We start from the raw sequence: 16,283 nt of genomic DNA, 5'->3' as shown, positions 1-16,283 counted from the left end.
TCTGTGATACTCAGTGCTCAATACTTGAACAATTCATCCTTATACTTAATACTCAATGCTTCAACACACTCATTACTCAAACTCAATGCTTCTAAAACTTATCTTTATACTTAATTAAATAAAAAAACAAGTTTTTTAACTGAAAGTAAGGAGCGACATTAAAACTTAAAACGAACAGAAATTACTCCGTGTATGAAAGGGGCTGTTCCCTCCTCAACGTCCCGCTCTTTACGCATTTCTCTCAATTTTACTTTATAAAACAGTAAATAACTTTATTTACTTCGTTTTTAATTATTTTAATTGTGTTTCATTTTACTATTTTAATAATTTAATAAATATAAATATATTTCAATTATGTCATAAAAACTAAGCAGGAGGTAAATATATTCTTAATATAAACTCGAATAAAACCTTATGTGTATTTAGTCACAATTTAAATCTCAATTGTTAAATGTAATGGAATGTCTAATTCAATGCAATATTTGAATTGAATAATGTCTAATTTTAAAAGTGATATTATTTTCACATTTGATGTGAAAATTATTCCTTTTTTTCTTCTTCTTCTTCTCTTCTATCAAGTTTCTCTTATTTTTTATCAAATGCTATGAGACTACTGGAAACTTATGGAGATGCTTAAACACTTGTTCCTAAACAAATTCTTAAATCTACATATTTTTTTTTATAAATTCGTCTTGAAACGCCAAAAACGCTTACATCACCTTAGATAAATTAGGAAAATGGCCTGGAACACTTTCTTTCAGATTTTCAATCTATTTGTCCGTCTCAAACTGTTTTCTCTAATGTTGATTATTCCTCTATATCTTTTAGGCAACACTCGTTTTAGTCGCCAAGAATACCAGACGCTACCTGCCCGCCCAAGAGCTAAATCCTCATTCTCAGTTGAGTTTAAGACTGTGTCACCGGATGGTATCATTTTCTATTCAGCTGATCAAAGGCATATTGATTTTATTGCTCTATACCTTAGAGGTAAGTTTTTTTCTGCTATGAGTTAGCAATTTTTTAGATCTAGATTCTACTGTATTGTAGACATCTATGGGAAATATAACCGTACCAGGAATAAGCGCATATTGTCAACATATTTTCAGGTTTCAGAATTTGATGTACATAGTTTGCAAAAAAACACGCTTCATAATACTCCTTCACGTACTACGAGATTCCATATATTAAGCATGTCAATTTTACTTTCCTGAACAGTTCCTAGACAGTTTTTTAAGTCTTCTTACCCCACATTTAGGCTATCCACATTTGAGGGGAGGGGAGTATGCTGAGAGTCTTTTGTTTGATATTAAGTAGTGGGTATATATTTTTATCTAAATATGTTGACTTATGTCTTTAACCTATGTCTATTGACTTTATGTCTTTACTTATGTATTTAGTTATACTCTCGTCTGATGGATAGATGGGACCTAATTTAGAAATCCATTGGGAATACTAACCAGTGCTGCCATTCCAAACAGTTTACCTCAAGATTGATTTTATGATTTTACTTTCTCTTAATATTATTTTCTGTTTGTATGACAGGACTAGACAATTGCTCATTGTCTGGTTGGATCCTTTTTTTATTTCAATTTTTTAAAGGAAGTTTGAAATCCTGAAAAAAATTTATTCGGCCGGAAATTGTTTTGAACGAAATTCTTAAGCTTTTACATTGCAGATCTTTCAAAAACCAAAGGGTTGCTCCAATTGTTTTGATTAGAAAAACGAAATGGAAACATAACTTCAGTTTTTTAGACGATTTGAATTGTAATTTTTTGATGCGTTGGCATCCATCATCTAGAGTTATCAATTGAGCATGTCCTTGTATGCATTTTTTAGATGGTAAGATCCACTACTCCTTCAATTGTGGCTCAGGAGCGGGACATCTTGCAAGTCCCCTTGATTACGCAGACGGGGATTGGCACATGGTAACATTCTCAAGAGAAGCTCAAAACGGAACACTTATAGTAGATGGTGATTTAGTTGCTGAGGGAATGTCTCGTGGAAATACAAGGTTGGTAAATTTGAGAATTTGTATGCCAATTTGTATCATTCTACATTAGGTTGTATTGTCCACGTTACAATTCGCCCCAGTCCTTGAGGAGGCTTTCGAAATTAACTTTGCAAAATTAACTCAAAAAGTGGTAATCACTATGGATAAATAAAAAATCCCTAGGGCCCCATTTGTAACAACCTTATTGAATTTGAATCCTCTCATATATGTCTAAAAAGGAACATAAATTCAGAAAGGTCTGCTATTTTGGAACCAAACTCGTTTGTGTTGCTTGATCAACGTGAAGTGTTGCAGCACCTATTTGTTAAGTCCGCTGACAAAAGTTTCGAGAGCGAAATTTTGGTTTTGTATCTTCGCCATCCATTAAACACTGTATTTGTCAATCCCTAAAAACTTAAAAATAGCCAATCCCAAAAAGATGTTTTTCTTTCTAAAACAAAACTGTATCGCCTTCATTAAAAATGGTCCTAAAATACACTGTTTCTTCTTACAACCGTATGTATTTGGCACCCAATCAATGTTAACACTTTCGAAATGCACATTGTATACAGGCTAATACTGTATTACTTTGCCCCAACACATAACACCTAATTCAATCTATAATTTTATGTCCAAAAATTCAGCAATCAAACAGTTCGTGGTAACGAACTGTAGTAACGAGCGACCCGGCTCAGTAGTAACCAAAGCTCTAAAAAATGTAATTTCTATACCAATAGTTACATCAAAAGCATCGCATTTTGATGCTGATTTTAAATATATAAGTTTCATCAAGTTTAGTCTTACCCATCAAAAGCTACGAGCCTGAGAAAATTTGCCTTAATTTTGGAAAATAGGGGGAAACACCCCCTAAAAGTCATAGAATCTTAACGAAAATCACAAAATTAGATTCAGCGTATCAGAGAACCCTACTGCACAAGTTTCAAGCTCCTATCTACATTTTGTATTTTTTTTTTCCAGAAGACATCACGGATGCTTTTTTTTTTTTTTTTTTTTTTTTTTTTTTTTTTTTTTTTTTTTTTTTTTTTTTTTTTTAGGGATGATCGTATCAAGCCAGTGGTCTTAGAATATTTATATAGTGGTCCTACTGCCCTTTTTAAGTGACCAAAAAACTGAAGGGCACCTAAGCCCCCAGTCACGCTTTTTTTTCCCAAAGTCATCGGATCAAAATTCTGAGATAGCTATTTTATTCAGCATAGTCAAAAAACCTTATAACTATGTCTTTGAGGACAACTTACTCCCCCCAGTCCCTGTTGGAAGGGCTGCTAGTTACAAACTTTGACCAGTGTTTACGTATAGTAATGGTTATTGCGAAGTATACAGACTTTTTCAGGGGTATTTGTTGGTTGGGGGGAGGGGTTGAGAAGAGGGCGTTATTTGGGGGGAAATTTTTACGGAGAAATTTGCCATGGGGGAAGAAAATTTCCATAAAAGGGGAGCAGGATTTTCTTGCGTTATTAAAAAAAAAAAAAAAAAAAAAAATGTGAAAAAGTTTTTTCAACTGAAAGTGAGGAACTGCATTAAAACTTAAAACTTACAGAAAATATTACGCATATAGGGGGTTCATCTCCTTCTAATACCTCACTCTTTACGGCCTTTGTGATTCAGGGGTTCATTCTGAAGGAATTGGGACAAAATTTAAGCTTTAGTGTAAAGAGTGAGGTATTGACGAGTGGGCGAGCCCCTTCATATACGTAATAAAAGCATACGAATATAGAAATTCGTTACGTAAGTTAATTCGTAAGTTACGTATGTATTTTACTAATGAAAACGTTCGTAAAAAACTAATAGTTCTAGTTCCCTTTTTAAGTAACCAAAAAATTGGAGGGCAAATAGGCCTCCTCCCCCGCTCCTTTTTGCTCAGAATCGTTCGATCAAAACCATGAGAAATTCATTTAGCCAAAAGAATAAATATGCAAATTTTGTTTTAATTATTCGTCTGCGGAGAGCCGAAATCAAAACATGCATTAACTCAAAAACGTTCAGAAATTAAATAAAAAAAATAAGTTTTTTTTAACTGAAAGTAAGGATCGATATTAAAACTTTAAACGAACAGAAATTACTCCGTATATGAAAGGGGCTGTTCCCTTCTCAACGCCCCGCTCTTTACGCTAAAGTTTTTACTGTTTTAAAAAGAAGAGTTGAGAGAAAGAGTCAAACTTTAGCGCAAAGAGCGGGGCGTTGAGGAGGGAACAGCCCCTTTCATATACGGAGCAATTTCTGTTCGTTTTAAGTTTTAATGTTGCTCCTTATTTCCAGTTAAAAAAAAACTTTTTTTTATTTTCTAATTTAAAAGCTAATTCTACATTACTTTGCCTCGAATTATAACTTTTATCGCTTGTTTCCGATGGATTTGATAATAGAACAATTTGATTTTATCACCATTAGGTTCTATTGTTGTTTCAATCCATATGCACCATAAATGTATTAAAAATGAATAAAAATTTACACCATTTGGCATAGGAAATTTGGCATGTAACACAAAGCCCCTGAAGATAAACATGCTTTACGATTCTTCCTTAGAAGTCACGTGTTATGATAGTAACAAGGCTACATTGAACAACTTAGAGCCTTGATTCCCAGGGTGTGGCGCAGGTGCATTTCAAGGGGGGAATAAGGATTTGAAAATGCCTAGTTGGGGGGGGGGGGGCTAAAATCTGTTAGGGAGCCAATGATTCACAATGTCTTGATCAAAGTGTCCTTGCCTGTTGCTACCTAACTGCCAAATTTTTAGTGCATCCGGATACCTTCATTTGGAAGGTTCTGCTTTTCCAGTGTTTTTATAATTTTTTTTCAAATCTACTGGAAAATATTGTCAATATTTTTTTTAGTTAGCTGTATTCAAAATCAATTGTTTTAGACCTAAACATATCTACGAGTCATCACTTTTTACAAAATAAATAAAAAAGTAAACAAAATAATTTTGAAATTTAACTGTAGGTACTCTGACAGTCTATGCCCTTAGGGTGGAGGGCGACACGAAAAAGCACACTTTTTTGCACGAAAGAACACTTCTGAATAATCTAAAGAAAAATTCCACTAAACACCTTTACCTACAGACAACTAGATTTTTTTTTTGTTTCAACTATATCTATTCTAAACATTCACATGTTTTTCTTCGTAATTCAACAAGTTTCGATCTTCAGTCAATTTACGTCGGTCTCTGTTTATGTATATATGTTACCGCAAATTGTTTGTTTTTTAGATTTTTGACCCGTTTCTGATCATGCTGAAAAGGCTGACACACAAAGGTAATTGAATCCAAGCAGAGAAAAGGGAATCTTGAACACTCACCGGTGAATGTCGACATAGACCTGATTTCGGACATTCACGATAATATTTAAACGAACAATAATTATAAATATATATGTATATATATATATATATATATATATATATATATATATATATATATATATATATATATTATATTATATTATATTATATTATACATTATGCATATTTATTTGTTTATTCTCGAAAGCGGCTCCATTTTTTTGGTGGGGGGGGGGATAATTGGCACGCTTGCATTTTCTGGGCTGAAAAAAACGGTCCAGATTGGTCGCGAATTTGAGAGCATTTTTTCAGAGCCATAATTTTGAAAAAAAATCTTATCAGTGACTTCATATTTGTGAACTCGAACAAATATATATATATATATATATATATATATATATATATATATATATATATATATATATATATATATATATATATATATATATATATATATATATATATATATAGAGATTACAACAATTTTAAAACCTTAAAAAAGTTTAAAGCTTAATAGATATCGTTGATTGGACTTGCTTTTATAATCAAATATGTTTGAAAAGACAATATATATATATATATATATATATATATATATATATATATATATATATATATATATATATATATATATATATATATATATATATATATATATATATTATATATAAGAGATTACAACAATTTTAAAACCTTAAAAAAGTTTAAAGCTTAATAGATATCGTTGATTGGACTTGCTTTTATAATCAGATATGTTTGAAAAGACAATATATATATATATATATATATATATATATATATATATATATATATATATATATATATATATATATATATATATATATATATATATATATATATATATACTAGCTGTTGGTGGGGCGCTTCGCGCCCCCCCAAGCCCCCCCGCGCGCGTAAGTCGTTACGCGCCATATTAGTTACGCGCCATTGTAGTTGTGTCCCTGTGTCCCACCTGTGAATATAGATAGATTTATATATGTGTTTCAAACTACGTAAAACTTGCGAATATACAACATTCTTGGCTTTCCCATTGTCTGTCCATATACAAAGCCGTATGTACTAATAATGACGTCATATGCAAACGCACTTTTTACAAACAAACAAACATGCATACACACAACTCGTTTTTATATAGATAGATAGATAGATAGATACAATACAAATTAACTACGTAAAACTTGTGAATACACAACAGTCTTCGCTGTCCCATTGTCTGTGCGTATAAATAGATTGTCAGGTTTACCGACCCTCAAAGATGCAACATACAATTGTACATTGGTAAAGCAATCTGTATTAAGATCTATACCGCATTTTTCTAGTGATTGCCCTTGAGCTTTGTTGATGGTGGTTGCAAATGCTAATCGAATTGGGAATTGCAATCTTTTAAATTGAAAAAGCAGATCCGTTGGAATCATGGGAATGCGAGGAATAAGAACAGCCTCATAAGGCCCTGTCAAGATTGTGGCCTCTATTAGGTTTTCCATTGTTTTTTTTACGGCAAGTCGCGTGCCATTGCAAAGCTTTGGTGGGTTGATATTTCTTAAAAGTATTATTGGTACGCCTATTTTTAGTTGTAGCACGTGTGGTGGAAACCCTGAAGGATCTATGGAATTTAAAAATTCAGATGGATAATTAACCGCTTCATTTGGTTCCAAAATACAAATTAACTGCGTAAAACTTGCGAATATACAACATTCTTCGCTGTCCAATTGTCGCTGCATATAAATAGATTGTCAGGTTTACCTACCCTCGAACATGCAACGTACAATTGTCCATGGGAAAAACAAACAGTATTAAGATCTATACCACATTTTTCTAATGATTGACCTTGAGCTTTGTTAATGGTGATTGCAAATGCTAATCGAATTGGGAATTGCAATCTTTTAAATTGAAAAGGCAGATCCGTTGGAATCGTGGGAATGCGAGGAATAAGAACAGCCTCACCCTCAAAAGGCCCTGTCAAGATTGTGGCTCTATTAGGTTTTCCATTGTTTTTTTTTACGGCAAGTCGAGTGCCATTGCAAAGCTTTGGTGGGTTTATATTTCTTAAAAGTATTATTGGTACCCCTATTTTTAGTTGTAGCACGTGTGGTGGAAACCCTGAAAGATCTATGGAATTTAAAAATTCAGATGGATAATTAACCGCTTCATTTGGTTCCAAAACTGTGTCGACTGACTTGTAAAGGACTGCCTGGTCTCGAATCTTGGTCAAAACAATATTGTTGATTTCGTGGACGTCTATATTTTTGGGTGCGAGAATCGCTCTTTCACTTAGCCATTTATTATTTTTATAATTTTTTAGAATATTCGGAAATACTTTTTCAATCAATTCATTTTTGGACGTCACTAAATTACAGAAATCAGCAGGTAGTTGTATACGTCCTGAAATTGAGTCTACTGGGAGCTTTCCGTTTCCCATTGCCAGCAATTGATGTGAAAATGTTTGACCAGAGTCATCGTTTTGCAATCGGACACGCATATTTGTAGTTAATTTTAATGTTTTTACGTGTGCCCATAAATTAGAATTTTTCAGGCAAGCATTCATTTCGTCTGCAGGAGTTGATCTAGGTATTATAGGTAATGTTTGCCTGAAATCTCCCGCAAGCAATATTAATGTGCTGCCAAAGGGTTTCGACTTCCCTCGCAAATCTTTCAAGCATTGATCCAGAGCCTCGAGCGATTTTTTGTGTGCCATTGTGCACTCATCCCAAATAATAAGTTTGCATTGCTGCAATACTTTACCCATCCCAGATGATTTGGAAATATTGCACGTGGGAGTTTCTGTAGAATGCAAGTTCAGAGGCAATTTCAAAGCGGAATGAGCAGTTCTTCCACCAGGCAGCAATGTTGCGGCTATTCCGGACGACGCAATTGCCAACGCTATATCATTTTTTGATCGAATTGATGCCAGAATCAGTTTTATCACAAACGTTTTACCAGTACCTCCTGGCGCATCCAAAAAGAAAATTTCTCCAACGTTGTTATCGACACAATGCATTATCGTATCATAAATGTCTTTTTGTTCCGACGTTAACTTGGAAATGTTATTTTGTACATACGACAATAGATCACTCGTACTGTAACTTTGTTCACGATCCAATTCTACACATGTCGAAACAGCAGCGATACGGTTAGGTGAAGGCATTCCCAAGGTATTCCCAAATCCTGAAGAGGTTTGTTTGCCAAACGTACGCACAAATCTTCTATAACAACTAAAGTGTAGTTATAAATTTCTGATGTAAAATCAAAAGTCATATCTGACGTCTCTAACTGTTTTCGATGGAGTATATCTTCGGACATTTTTGACTTATATTTTTCCCATAACTCTGTAGGAGCTGATGGAGAGCAAGTTGTTAAAATGATGCCAAACAATGCACGAATTTGACTTGGGGTTGACGTTTCGCACGCGTCATTGATGCAGTTATCCCAGTGTTGGTCATTCTCCAATAAATTCAGAGGAAATAACAATTTTATGCATATCAGTAGGCATCAAATCGATGGCTGTTTTGAACAGACGCACTAAATTATTATTTTCGCGGAAAAGATGTTGCAATTGGGAAACGATTGTCCTTTCAACGTTGGGAGAAATTTCGCAATGTGCATTCAATTCAGAATTTCTATCACTGATGAAGTACAATTGTAAAAATTTATGATTCTCGCCTGAGAATGGTAGAAGGGACCCTGCTCTATGATAAATTTGCCCTTTTACTTTGAAAGTAGACATAAATTGATCTGGATTTTCGATTTGGGCTCCAAACGACGTCATTTGGAAACATGAGTTGTATTTTCTGATTTTTGACAAAAAACGCTTAGATTCTGACGTAGTTCCAGTAAGGAAAGTCTTCAATGGCTCTGGTGGTACAGTCAATAGAGGAAGTTTAACTTTTCCTGAGGCGCAACACATTCCCATTGTTTCACCATTGAATTTCAAGGCCTTGCAATAGGGACAAATTTTAGACATTGTCCCGATTTGAACACATCTACTCAAGCTATAATCATCGACTGGGTTGTACCTGAATGCCAGGCGATAACTTTCAGGTTGCTCTGATTCCTCGGCACGCTTTCTTTTCTTACTTTCTCTATCAGCAGCAAGCCTGATTTCTTGCTGTTCTTGTGATTCCTCGGCACGCTTTCTTTTCTTACTTTCTCTATCAGCAGCAAGCCTGATTTCTTGCTGTTCTTGTAATTCCTCGGCACGCCTTCTTTTTTCACTTTCTCTTTTAGCAGCAAGTCTGCTTCCGCGTTGCTCTGGTAGTTCCTCGGCACGCTTTCTGTTCTTTCTTTCTCTATCAGCCTCAAGCCTGTTTCCTTGCTGTTCTTTTGATTCCTCGGCACGCCTTCTTTTTTCACTTTCTCTTTTAGCAGCAAGTCTGCTTTCGCGTTGCTCTGGTAGTTCCTCGGCACGCTTTCTTTTCTGACTTTCTCTATCAGCAGCAACTTTTTTGGCATAGACTCTTTGAGCATCTTCATCGGCTTTTGCCATGGTAAGTTCATCAGTCATTGTAAACTTAAACATTAATAGATTTCTACGTGAACATATGTCTTAAATATCTTGAATGACGTCACCGTCAAAGCAAAAATGACGACAACTAATTTCATGACGTCAGTCAACACAGAAACATGACGTCACCTGATCCACAGACAGACAGACAGACAACTTGTTTTTATATATATAGATAGATATATTGAATATATATTCAAGGAAGTCCAATTTCTAACAACGATTTCTACAAGCATAAACTTTTGGTTTTCTTTTCTACAGTTTTTGAATTTCTACAGTCCCTTGTTAAAATATATACAAATATTTTTGCAATTATCAGTTTTTGTTCTTTACGCAATCTAATGTCTTTTCATACTGTATCTGTTCAAAAATATTTGATTATTAAAGCTAGTCCGATTTGTAATTACGATATGCGCTAAGCTTCAAACTTTTGGTTTTCTTTTTTTTTTAATTGTTTTAATCCCTTGTCAAAGTAGAGAATCACCATTTGTAATAATTGCAGATTTTTGTGTTTTGTTTTTTTTTTTGGGGAGGGGGCCTTCCTACTGACATTATATAAGTGGTTGCGTTCAAATAGGTTTTATTTTTTCTGCTGTATCTTTTCAAAGATATTTGATTATTAAAGAATTTCTAACAGAACTGAAACCTTTTGTCCTTTTTTTTCTTTTTTTAGTTTTTTTTTAGTTTTTTTAGTTTTTTTTTTAATAAAAGTTAAAGATGTTACGAAAATCTATGCAAATATATTCTTGTTAGTTTCTTCTGTGATTTGTAACTATAAGATATAGTTAAAGCGCAAAAACTTTTAAATAGACAATGGCTACAATTAGTTTAGTTATTTTTGATCATTTTTGGCGTCCTGTATATTGCAGATTAGTATCCAAAGTACTTGTTTTTTTTTCTAGGTCCATAAATATCGATCCTCCTTTCTTTGTTGGAGGTATCTCTCCTGAAGCAGTAGATTTTGCTAAAGGGAATATGAAGGTATTGTAATTTTTTATTTAAAACGTTGGAAATCTGACTATTTCTTGTGCCACCTTTAAGCTATAAAAGTAGTAACTCGAGCATCCATGAATTCAGGTGTGAAGATTGTCCATCAGGAGAGCCAATTGGGCTGGGGGTGGAGTTTGCCGTTGCTCCTAGATTTTGAAAAAAAAATTATCTTCGGTTAAAACAATAAAAATATCCCTGCCACCCCCTATATTTCTGCGAATTAGAGCCCCAGTTTGCCAATGTATTTGTATGTATATTGTAAGAATTTTTAGGCTAACTTATTGGGGAAAACCCTTGTATAGCTTAATCTACCATGAATGGGACATAATTTAAGCTGTCAATTAATTTTTTCCTTCTTAAATTACGAAATAAGTGCTTTTTAATTAAAAAAGAAAATATTGATTAGGCTGAATACATACAACCAAGGATAATCCAAGAAATACACAATAAGCATTCCACTTCAAAAAGGAGTGACTTAGCTCCACCTTCGAGTTCAACTTAGACAGACACCTACAAATGCCTGGATTGGCCCGCAGTACTACCAGTTTCACATATCTGATAAAATTGTTATCCCAAAGGTGAATAGGGAAATTTGGACTACTGCGTCATCGCAAGCAAAACAGTGAGATGGAAATGCACTGCAGGCACTCAGCTTTCTATGTCTTAGAAGCAGCAAATATAATTCTCAGACTTGAAGATTGAAATATTGAAGATAAATAGTAAAAAAAAACTAACAGATGTGGTGCACTTATTTGGTCTTCCAAATTGTGGCCTCAGCCTAAAAACACTATCTCATAATTTTGAACCGAGGTCGCACCATATGCTAGTGTCAGATTAGCCCAGACGGTAAGATCAAAGTTACATATTATCTTTTTGGCAAAGACTTTGCTAAAACAATATCTAAGGTCAAATATGTTGCAGATTTGAAAAAAAACACTTGGTTGACCGAAACGTGCAAGGGGTGGGGGTCTACCGTTATCACCATTGGCTGAATGTGGTCCACGCCCGATTGTCAGCCCACAGTAAGTATTGTAGTGACACAAACAAATGTGTTATGAATACATAAGATCCGATATTTTTGACAAAGTATTTTGCAGAATAATTTTGGAGCCACGAGAATAGCAACGGTTAAAAAAAAATGTTACGTCGTGATAAAAATGTCATTGTGCATAACTAAATTAATGAATTTGTTTTCAAAAGCGGTGAACGTATAATAATTGTCATATATTTTGGGACTGCAAGGGCCGAAGACCCAATCTGTTGACCGTTGTTAGTGAAGCAAGTGGAGATGGGAAACGTCATTCTATATTTTACGGGACGAAAGGCCAAGTGAGCGCGAAGAAGCGGCAAGCCAGCTTTTTTAGAATAGGCTATGTTATATACTATAGAAGTAAATATTTAGAAATAAATTTGAAGTCGTCATTTTGGTGAAATCTGTGTATTGTTTCAAATTTATTCAGTGAGTCACTCAAAAGTTTAAAGTTATTCATGCGAATGATGAGCACAGCTCTGACCAAACGTAGGATGAAAAAGGCGAGTATCAATGTTATAAATATTATACAAAAGATGGATTTTTGTTTCGTGACTCTCAATTACAGCAAGGGGTTAAAATGTGTATTTCTTGATATTCGCTGTTTTGCTTTACTTATTTAGAATATGTAACTCTACTGGGAAATATTGAGAATAATGTGTTTTAAATGTAATTGCTGAAAATGTGCAATGTATACGGTGACGTTAAGGGATTTTTTTTCTTCTAGAGATAGAGAAATAAAAAAAAAGAGAGAGAAAGAGAAACTTGTACGTGAAAAAAAAAGAAATCACAAAATTAACAGCCAATGGTTGTAGCTTTTATCAGCATGTATTATTTGTCCTGTCTGTGATTTATTTCCATCCTGGTAACCAGTTAATTTTGACAGGGCTTGGATGTTGGATTCGTTGGATGTCTTCGGGATTTCAGAATGAATGACAGACCGCTAACTGACCTTGTAACAGCGGAAGGAGTTGAGCCTTGCTCTTCAAAGGTTGAAGAAGGGTCTTTCTTTTCAATTGATGGAGGATATATCAAAGCATGTAAGTACAATATGATGTGTCAAATATGTATCAAACAAAGCAGTTTCACCATCCTAGAGCTGGAAAATACTGGTAGTCCAAAGTAAAGAATGATAAAACTTTCCACCGTAAGCTAACTACGACCTGCGTAACTGTATACTCCCTCCTCCAATTTAAATTACTAAGATTTATTCCGATAGCTCATATATATATTAGTAGTAGTTAGTAGTATAAATCTAGCTCTGTAGTTTGTTATAACCAGTTGAATTATGTTGGTAATAAAGTTGATGAAATCGAGTTAAAGAGTAATTTTATTTTGGATTAAATTATGGAGTCAAAGAGAAAGAGAGAAACCATTGAAAGAATTTTAATAGAATCTCAGCCAATCTTGATTGCGTGATTTCAACTCATTAGTCTTTGTATAAGTTTTGTACCTTGTGTTGAGCATATCGTTCTGATCCAACCATTTCTAAGGGCTGGATCTGTGTCCATATCTTATGTTTGCAATCACCCAATTCCTCAAAATCAGCTATTTTATTTGTCATAATCGGCTATTGTATTTGTGCTTAATTTCACTTTTTTGAGTTATATTTTAGTTATATTTTGAATATTTTGCTATATATTTTGCTTATTGAATATAATTGAATCCTGTAAAAAGCTTAATAACTTAAAAAAACGACTAAGTGAACGAAAAGTTAAGATACCTACCAAAGAAAGTATTAAAACAGTGTTATATTTTATTTTATTGTTTTTTTTTTGGGGGGGGGGTATGTGGGGCAGCCTATCCCTCCATTGGCTTGAATGTTGTTTAATTTTTTGCAATTTTTACCAAATTTACACGAGTCTGATTATCAAAAAGAGGTCTTCAAAATTCACGCCAGTGCACCCCGCCTCTTTGCCAAAATCCTGGGTCTCAAGTTATATTGAGCTGAAACGTGATTAACGGTGTTAAACCATCACTTATAACATACTTTATAATATACTTTTTAGCACTTTTATAACACTTTTTATAAAATATTATAAAAATATTATATACTTTTATAACACTTTATAACATACTTTTTAATATAGCTACAGATGCGGAAAATTAGTTTTAGCCAAGTTTTAACCTATCAATTTTTAGATGAAACTTTCCGAGTCGGACTCGATATTGACATATCTATGGAGATCAAACCTCGAAGTATGTCTGGCATCTTGATGGCAGTCCATGGACGTCGTGATTATTTAGTGCTTCAAATTGTCAATGGTACGGTTATATTCATTGTTGACAATGGAAGGGGAGCAATTTCATCTTCTTACACACCACCTCATGAGCATTACTTATGTGATGGTCAGTGGCACAGTATTCAAGGTAAACAGATTTTTTTCATTGTCTCTTATATCAATAAGAGTCGGTCTAACTTTTTTCAGTTCTGAAATAAACTCTATTTATTTTCTTTGAGTTTAAAAAAAAAAAAATCTGTTGTAGCACAGTGGATTGAAGTTTCTTCCTTGGGAATATGGGGTCCAGGGTTCGATCCCCGCCGCAGCAAGGTTGGGCGACAAGCTTGCTACTTGTCCCTGTAAAAAAACACCCAGCAACTGAAACGTCGATTTGACGCCCTATGGGCCAGCAATGGCTCTGGAGGATCCTTATCCTATCCTTTTTAAATAAATGATGCTACGAATAAGCAATTAAGAATCCGTTGTTTTTTTTGTTTTTTTTTGAAGATATACCGCTTAATCAAACTAAATCCATAAAAAATAAACATCAAAAATTTTAAAAAAAATGGGTTTTCTTAAATTCTTATCAGAATTCAAATTTTTATATGTAGAATTAATATTATCTGAAACGAAATGCAGGCGATTAAACTTAGGCCATAAATTCCGAGACTTGATCATGTAACAGTATTATATAATCAACTAGGAAATAGCATCGATTTTAAAAACCTTCAAAGTTTTAATAATTCTCTTTTAAAGTCAAGAAGCGTCGTTAATTCTTAAATATATTCGCTTTTAAAATATTGTCACCAAGGTTGCTTTTAGTATAAAGAAGTTTTTAGTATAAAGAACCGTTTGTTTTACTTTTTTAAGGGCTATGGTACCTATTCACTCTGACAAAATTGTGTTTTTCTTCAATGTAGAGCGTACATCATTGTTGGTGGAGAAGCTTTAACTTATATTTCAGCATATGGTAGCCTCGCCGACAGTTCATATTTATTTATGTATCACTTCTTAATATAGATAATTTTTTACATTTAATATTGACAATCTTTTTTGCCAATGTTATGCATAAAATTGCTACAGTTGTGTCTTCTTTCTAGTAATCAAAACAAGGAATTTGTTAGTAATATATATAATTTCTTATATTTAATATTGACAATCTTTTTTGCCAATGTTATGCATAAAATTGTTACAATTGTGTCTTCTTTTTCTAGCAATCAAAACAAGGAATGTGGTAACATTATCTGTCGATAATGTTTTTGTTGAGCCGGGCATTGGAGCGGTTGGTGTTAGCTCAACTGATACTAATCATCCCCTTTATATTGGAGGACACCCAAATCCCATTGGAAGAAGAGGAATACAGACGTCTGAACAATATGTGGGCTGTCTTCGCCGACTTGTCGTTGATGAGACTGAACAAAAACTTTATAATGCAGTTGTAGTGGGTAGTGTAACAACAACCACGTGTCCAACTATTTAGATTAAATACCATCACAGATACATGGCAAAATAGCTGCAAAGAAGGAACCTATGTGTTGAAATCTTTTTAATGTTCCGAAATTATATTCAAAATATTATAGTATAGAAGATTCATTTACTATTTTCTTCGTGATTTAAGCATGGTTTAAGTTTTGTGGCTGTGTGATTTATAAGAAATAACTAGAATAAACAGAAAAAAATCACATCTTAAAACCGGAGTTTCTCAGAAAATTAAAATTCTTCAATTATTTAAAGATGGTTTTTTATTTCTTTTTTATTTGAAAAATAATGGTACGTGACTGTTAATTACTCCAAGTCTCTTCTTTTGTTCACCCAGTTGTTCTTACTTGTTTTCTTTTATTATCAAAATATTGTTCTAAATTTGCTGGATAATGAAAAATATATGTATATCGCATGGTTTTCAAATAGGGAGCCAGTATGTTGTCTCTTAAACTATTAGTTTCATATTGGGTTTTCTTTTTGTTGCTGCAATGCTGCCAATATAATTGTGCCTTTCTCGTTTTACAATAAAATTTTCATCTTAAAGCTTGAAATTATATAAATGTATCTTTCTCGTAAGACGGGGCTCATTGGATAGGTATTCAGAAGTTCTAGTGCCCTTTTCAAGATTAAAAAGGATCAGAGGGGGGAAACACCCCCCACACACCTCGTGTTTTCCCGATATGTATCTGATAGAAATTTTTAGATGGCCATTTATTGTTGCAAAAACTTCGAAAACAGCCCATTTCATTGGAA

The 16,283-nt window shown here is 33.7% G+C and overlaps 1 protein-coding gene across 1 annotated transcript in view; it reads left to right on the top strand.

The window, feature by feature from the left end:
• The window catches only part of LOC136028191 (laminin subunit alpha-like), a 231,253-nt gene extending 215,180 nt beyond the window's left edge, over positions 1–16,073 (top strand). The window contains exons 48-53 of the mRNA XM_065705897.1: positions 829–987; positions 1,837–2,011; positions 10,709–10,787; positions 12,713–12,866; positions 13,969–14,196; positions 15,263–16,073. Of these exons, the coding sequence (XP_065561969.1) occupies positions 829–987; positions 1,837–2,011; positions 10,709–10,787; positions 12,713–12,866; positions 13,969–14,196; positions 15,263–15,528 (1,061 nt within the window). The 3' untranslated portion in view covers positions 15,529–16,073. The remainder of the gene's footprint in view (positions 1–828; positions 988–1,836; positions 2,012–10,708; positions 10,788–12,712; positions 12,867–13,968; positions 14,197–15,262) is intronic.
• The last annotated feature ends 210 nt before the right edge of the window (positions 16,074–16,283 follow it).

This window comes from Artemia franciscana, chromosome 6 (genome assembly GCF_032884065.1).
Source record: "Artemia franciscana chromosome 6, ASM3288406v1, whole genome shotgun sequence".
In the NCBI taxonomy this organism is placed as follows: domain Eukaryota; kingdom Metazoa; phylum Arthropoda; class Branchiopoda; order Anostraca; family Artemiidae; genus Artemia; species Artemia franciscana.
This window is presented reverse-complemented; position numbering and strand designations above follow the sequence as displayed.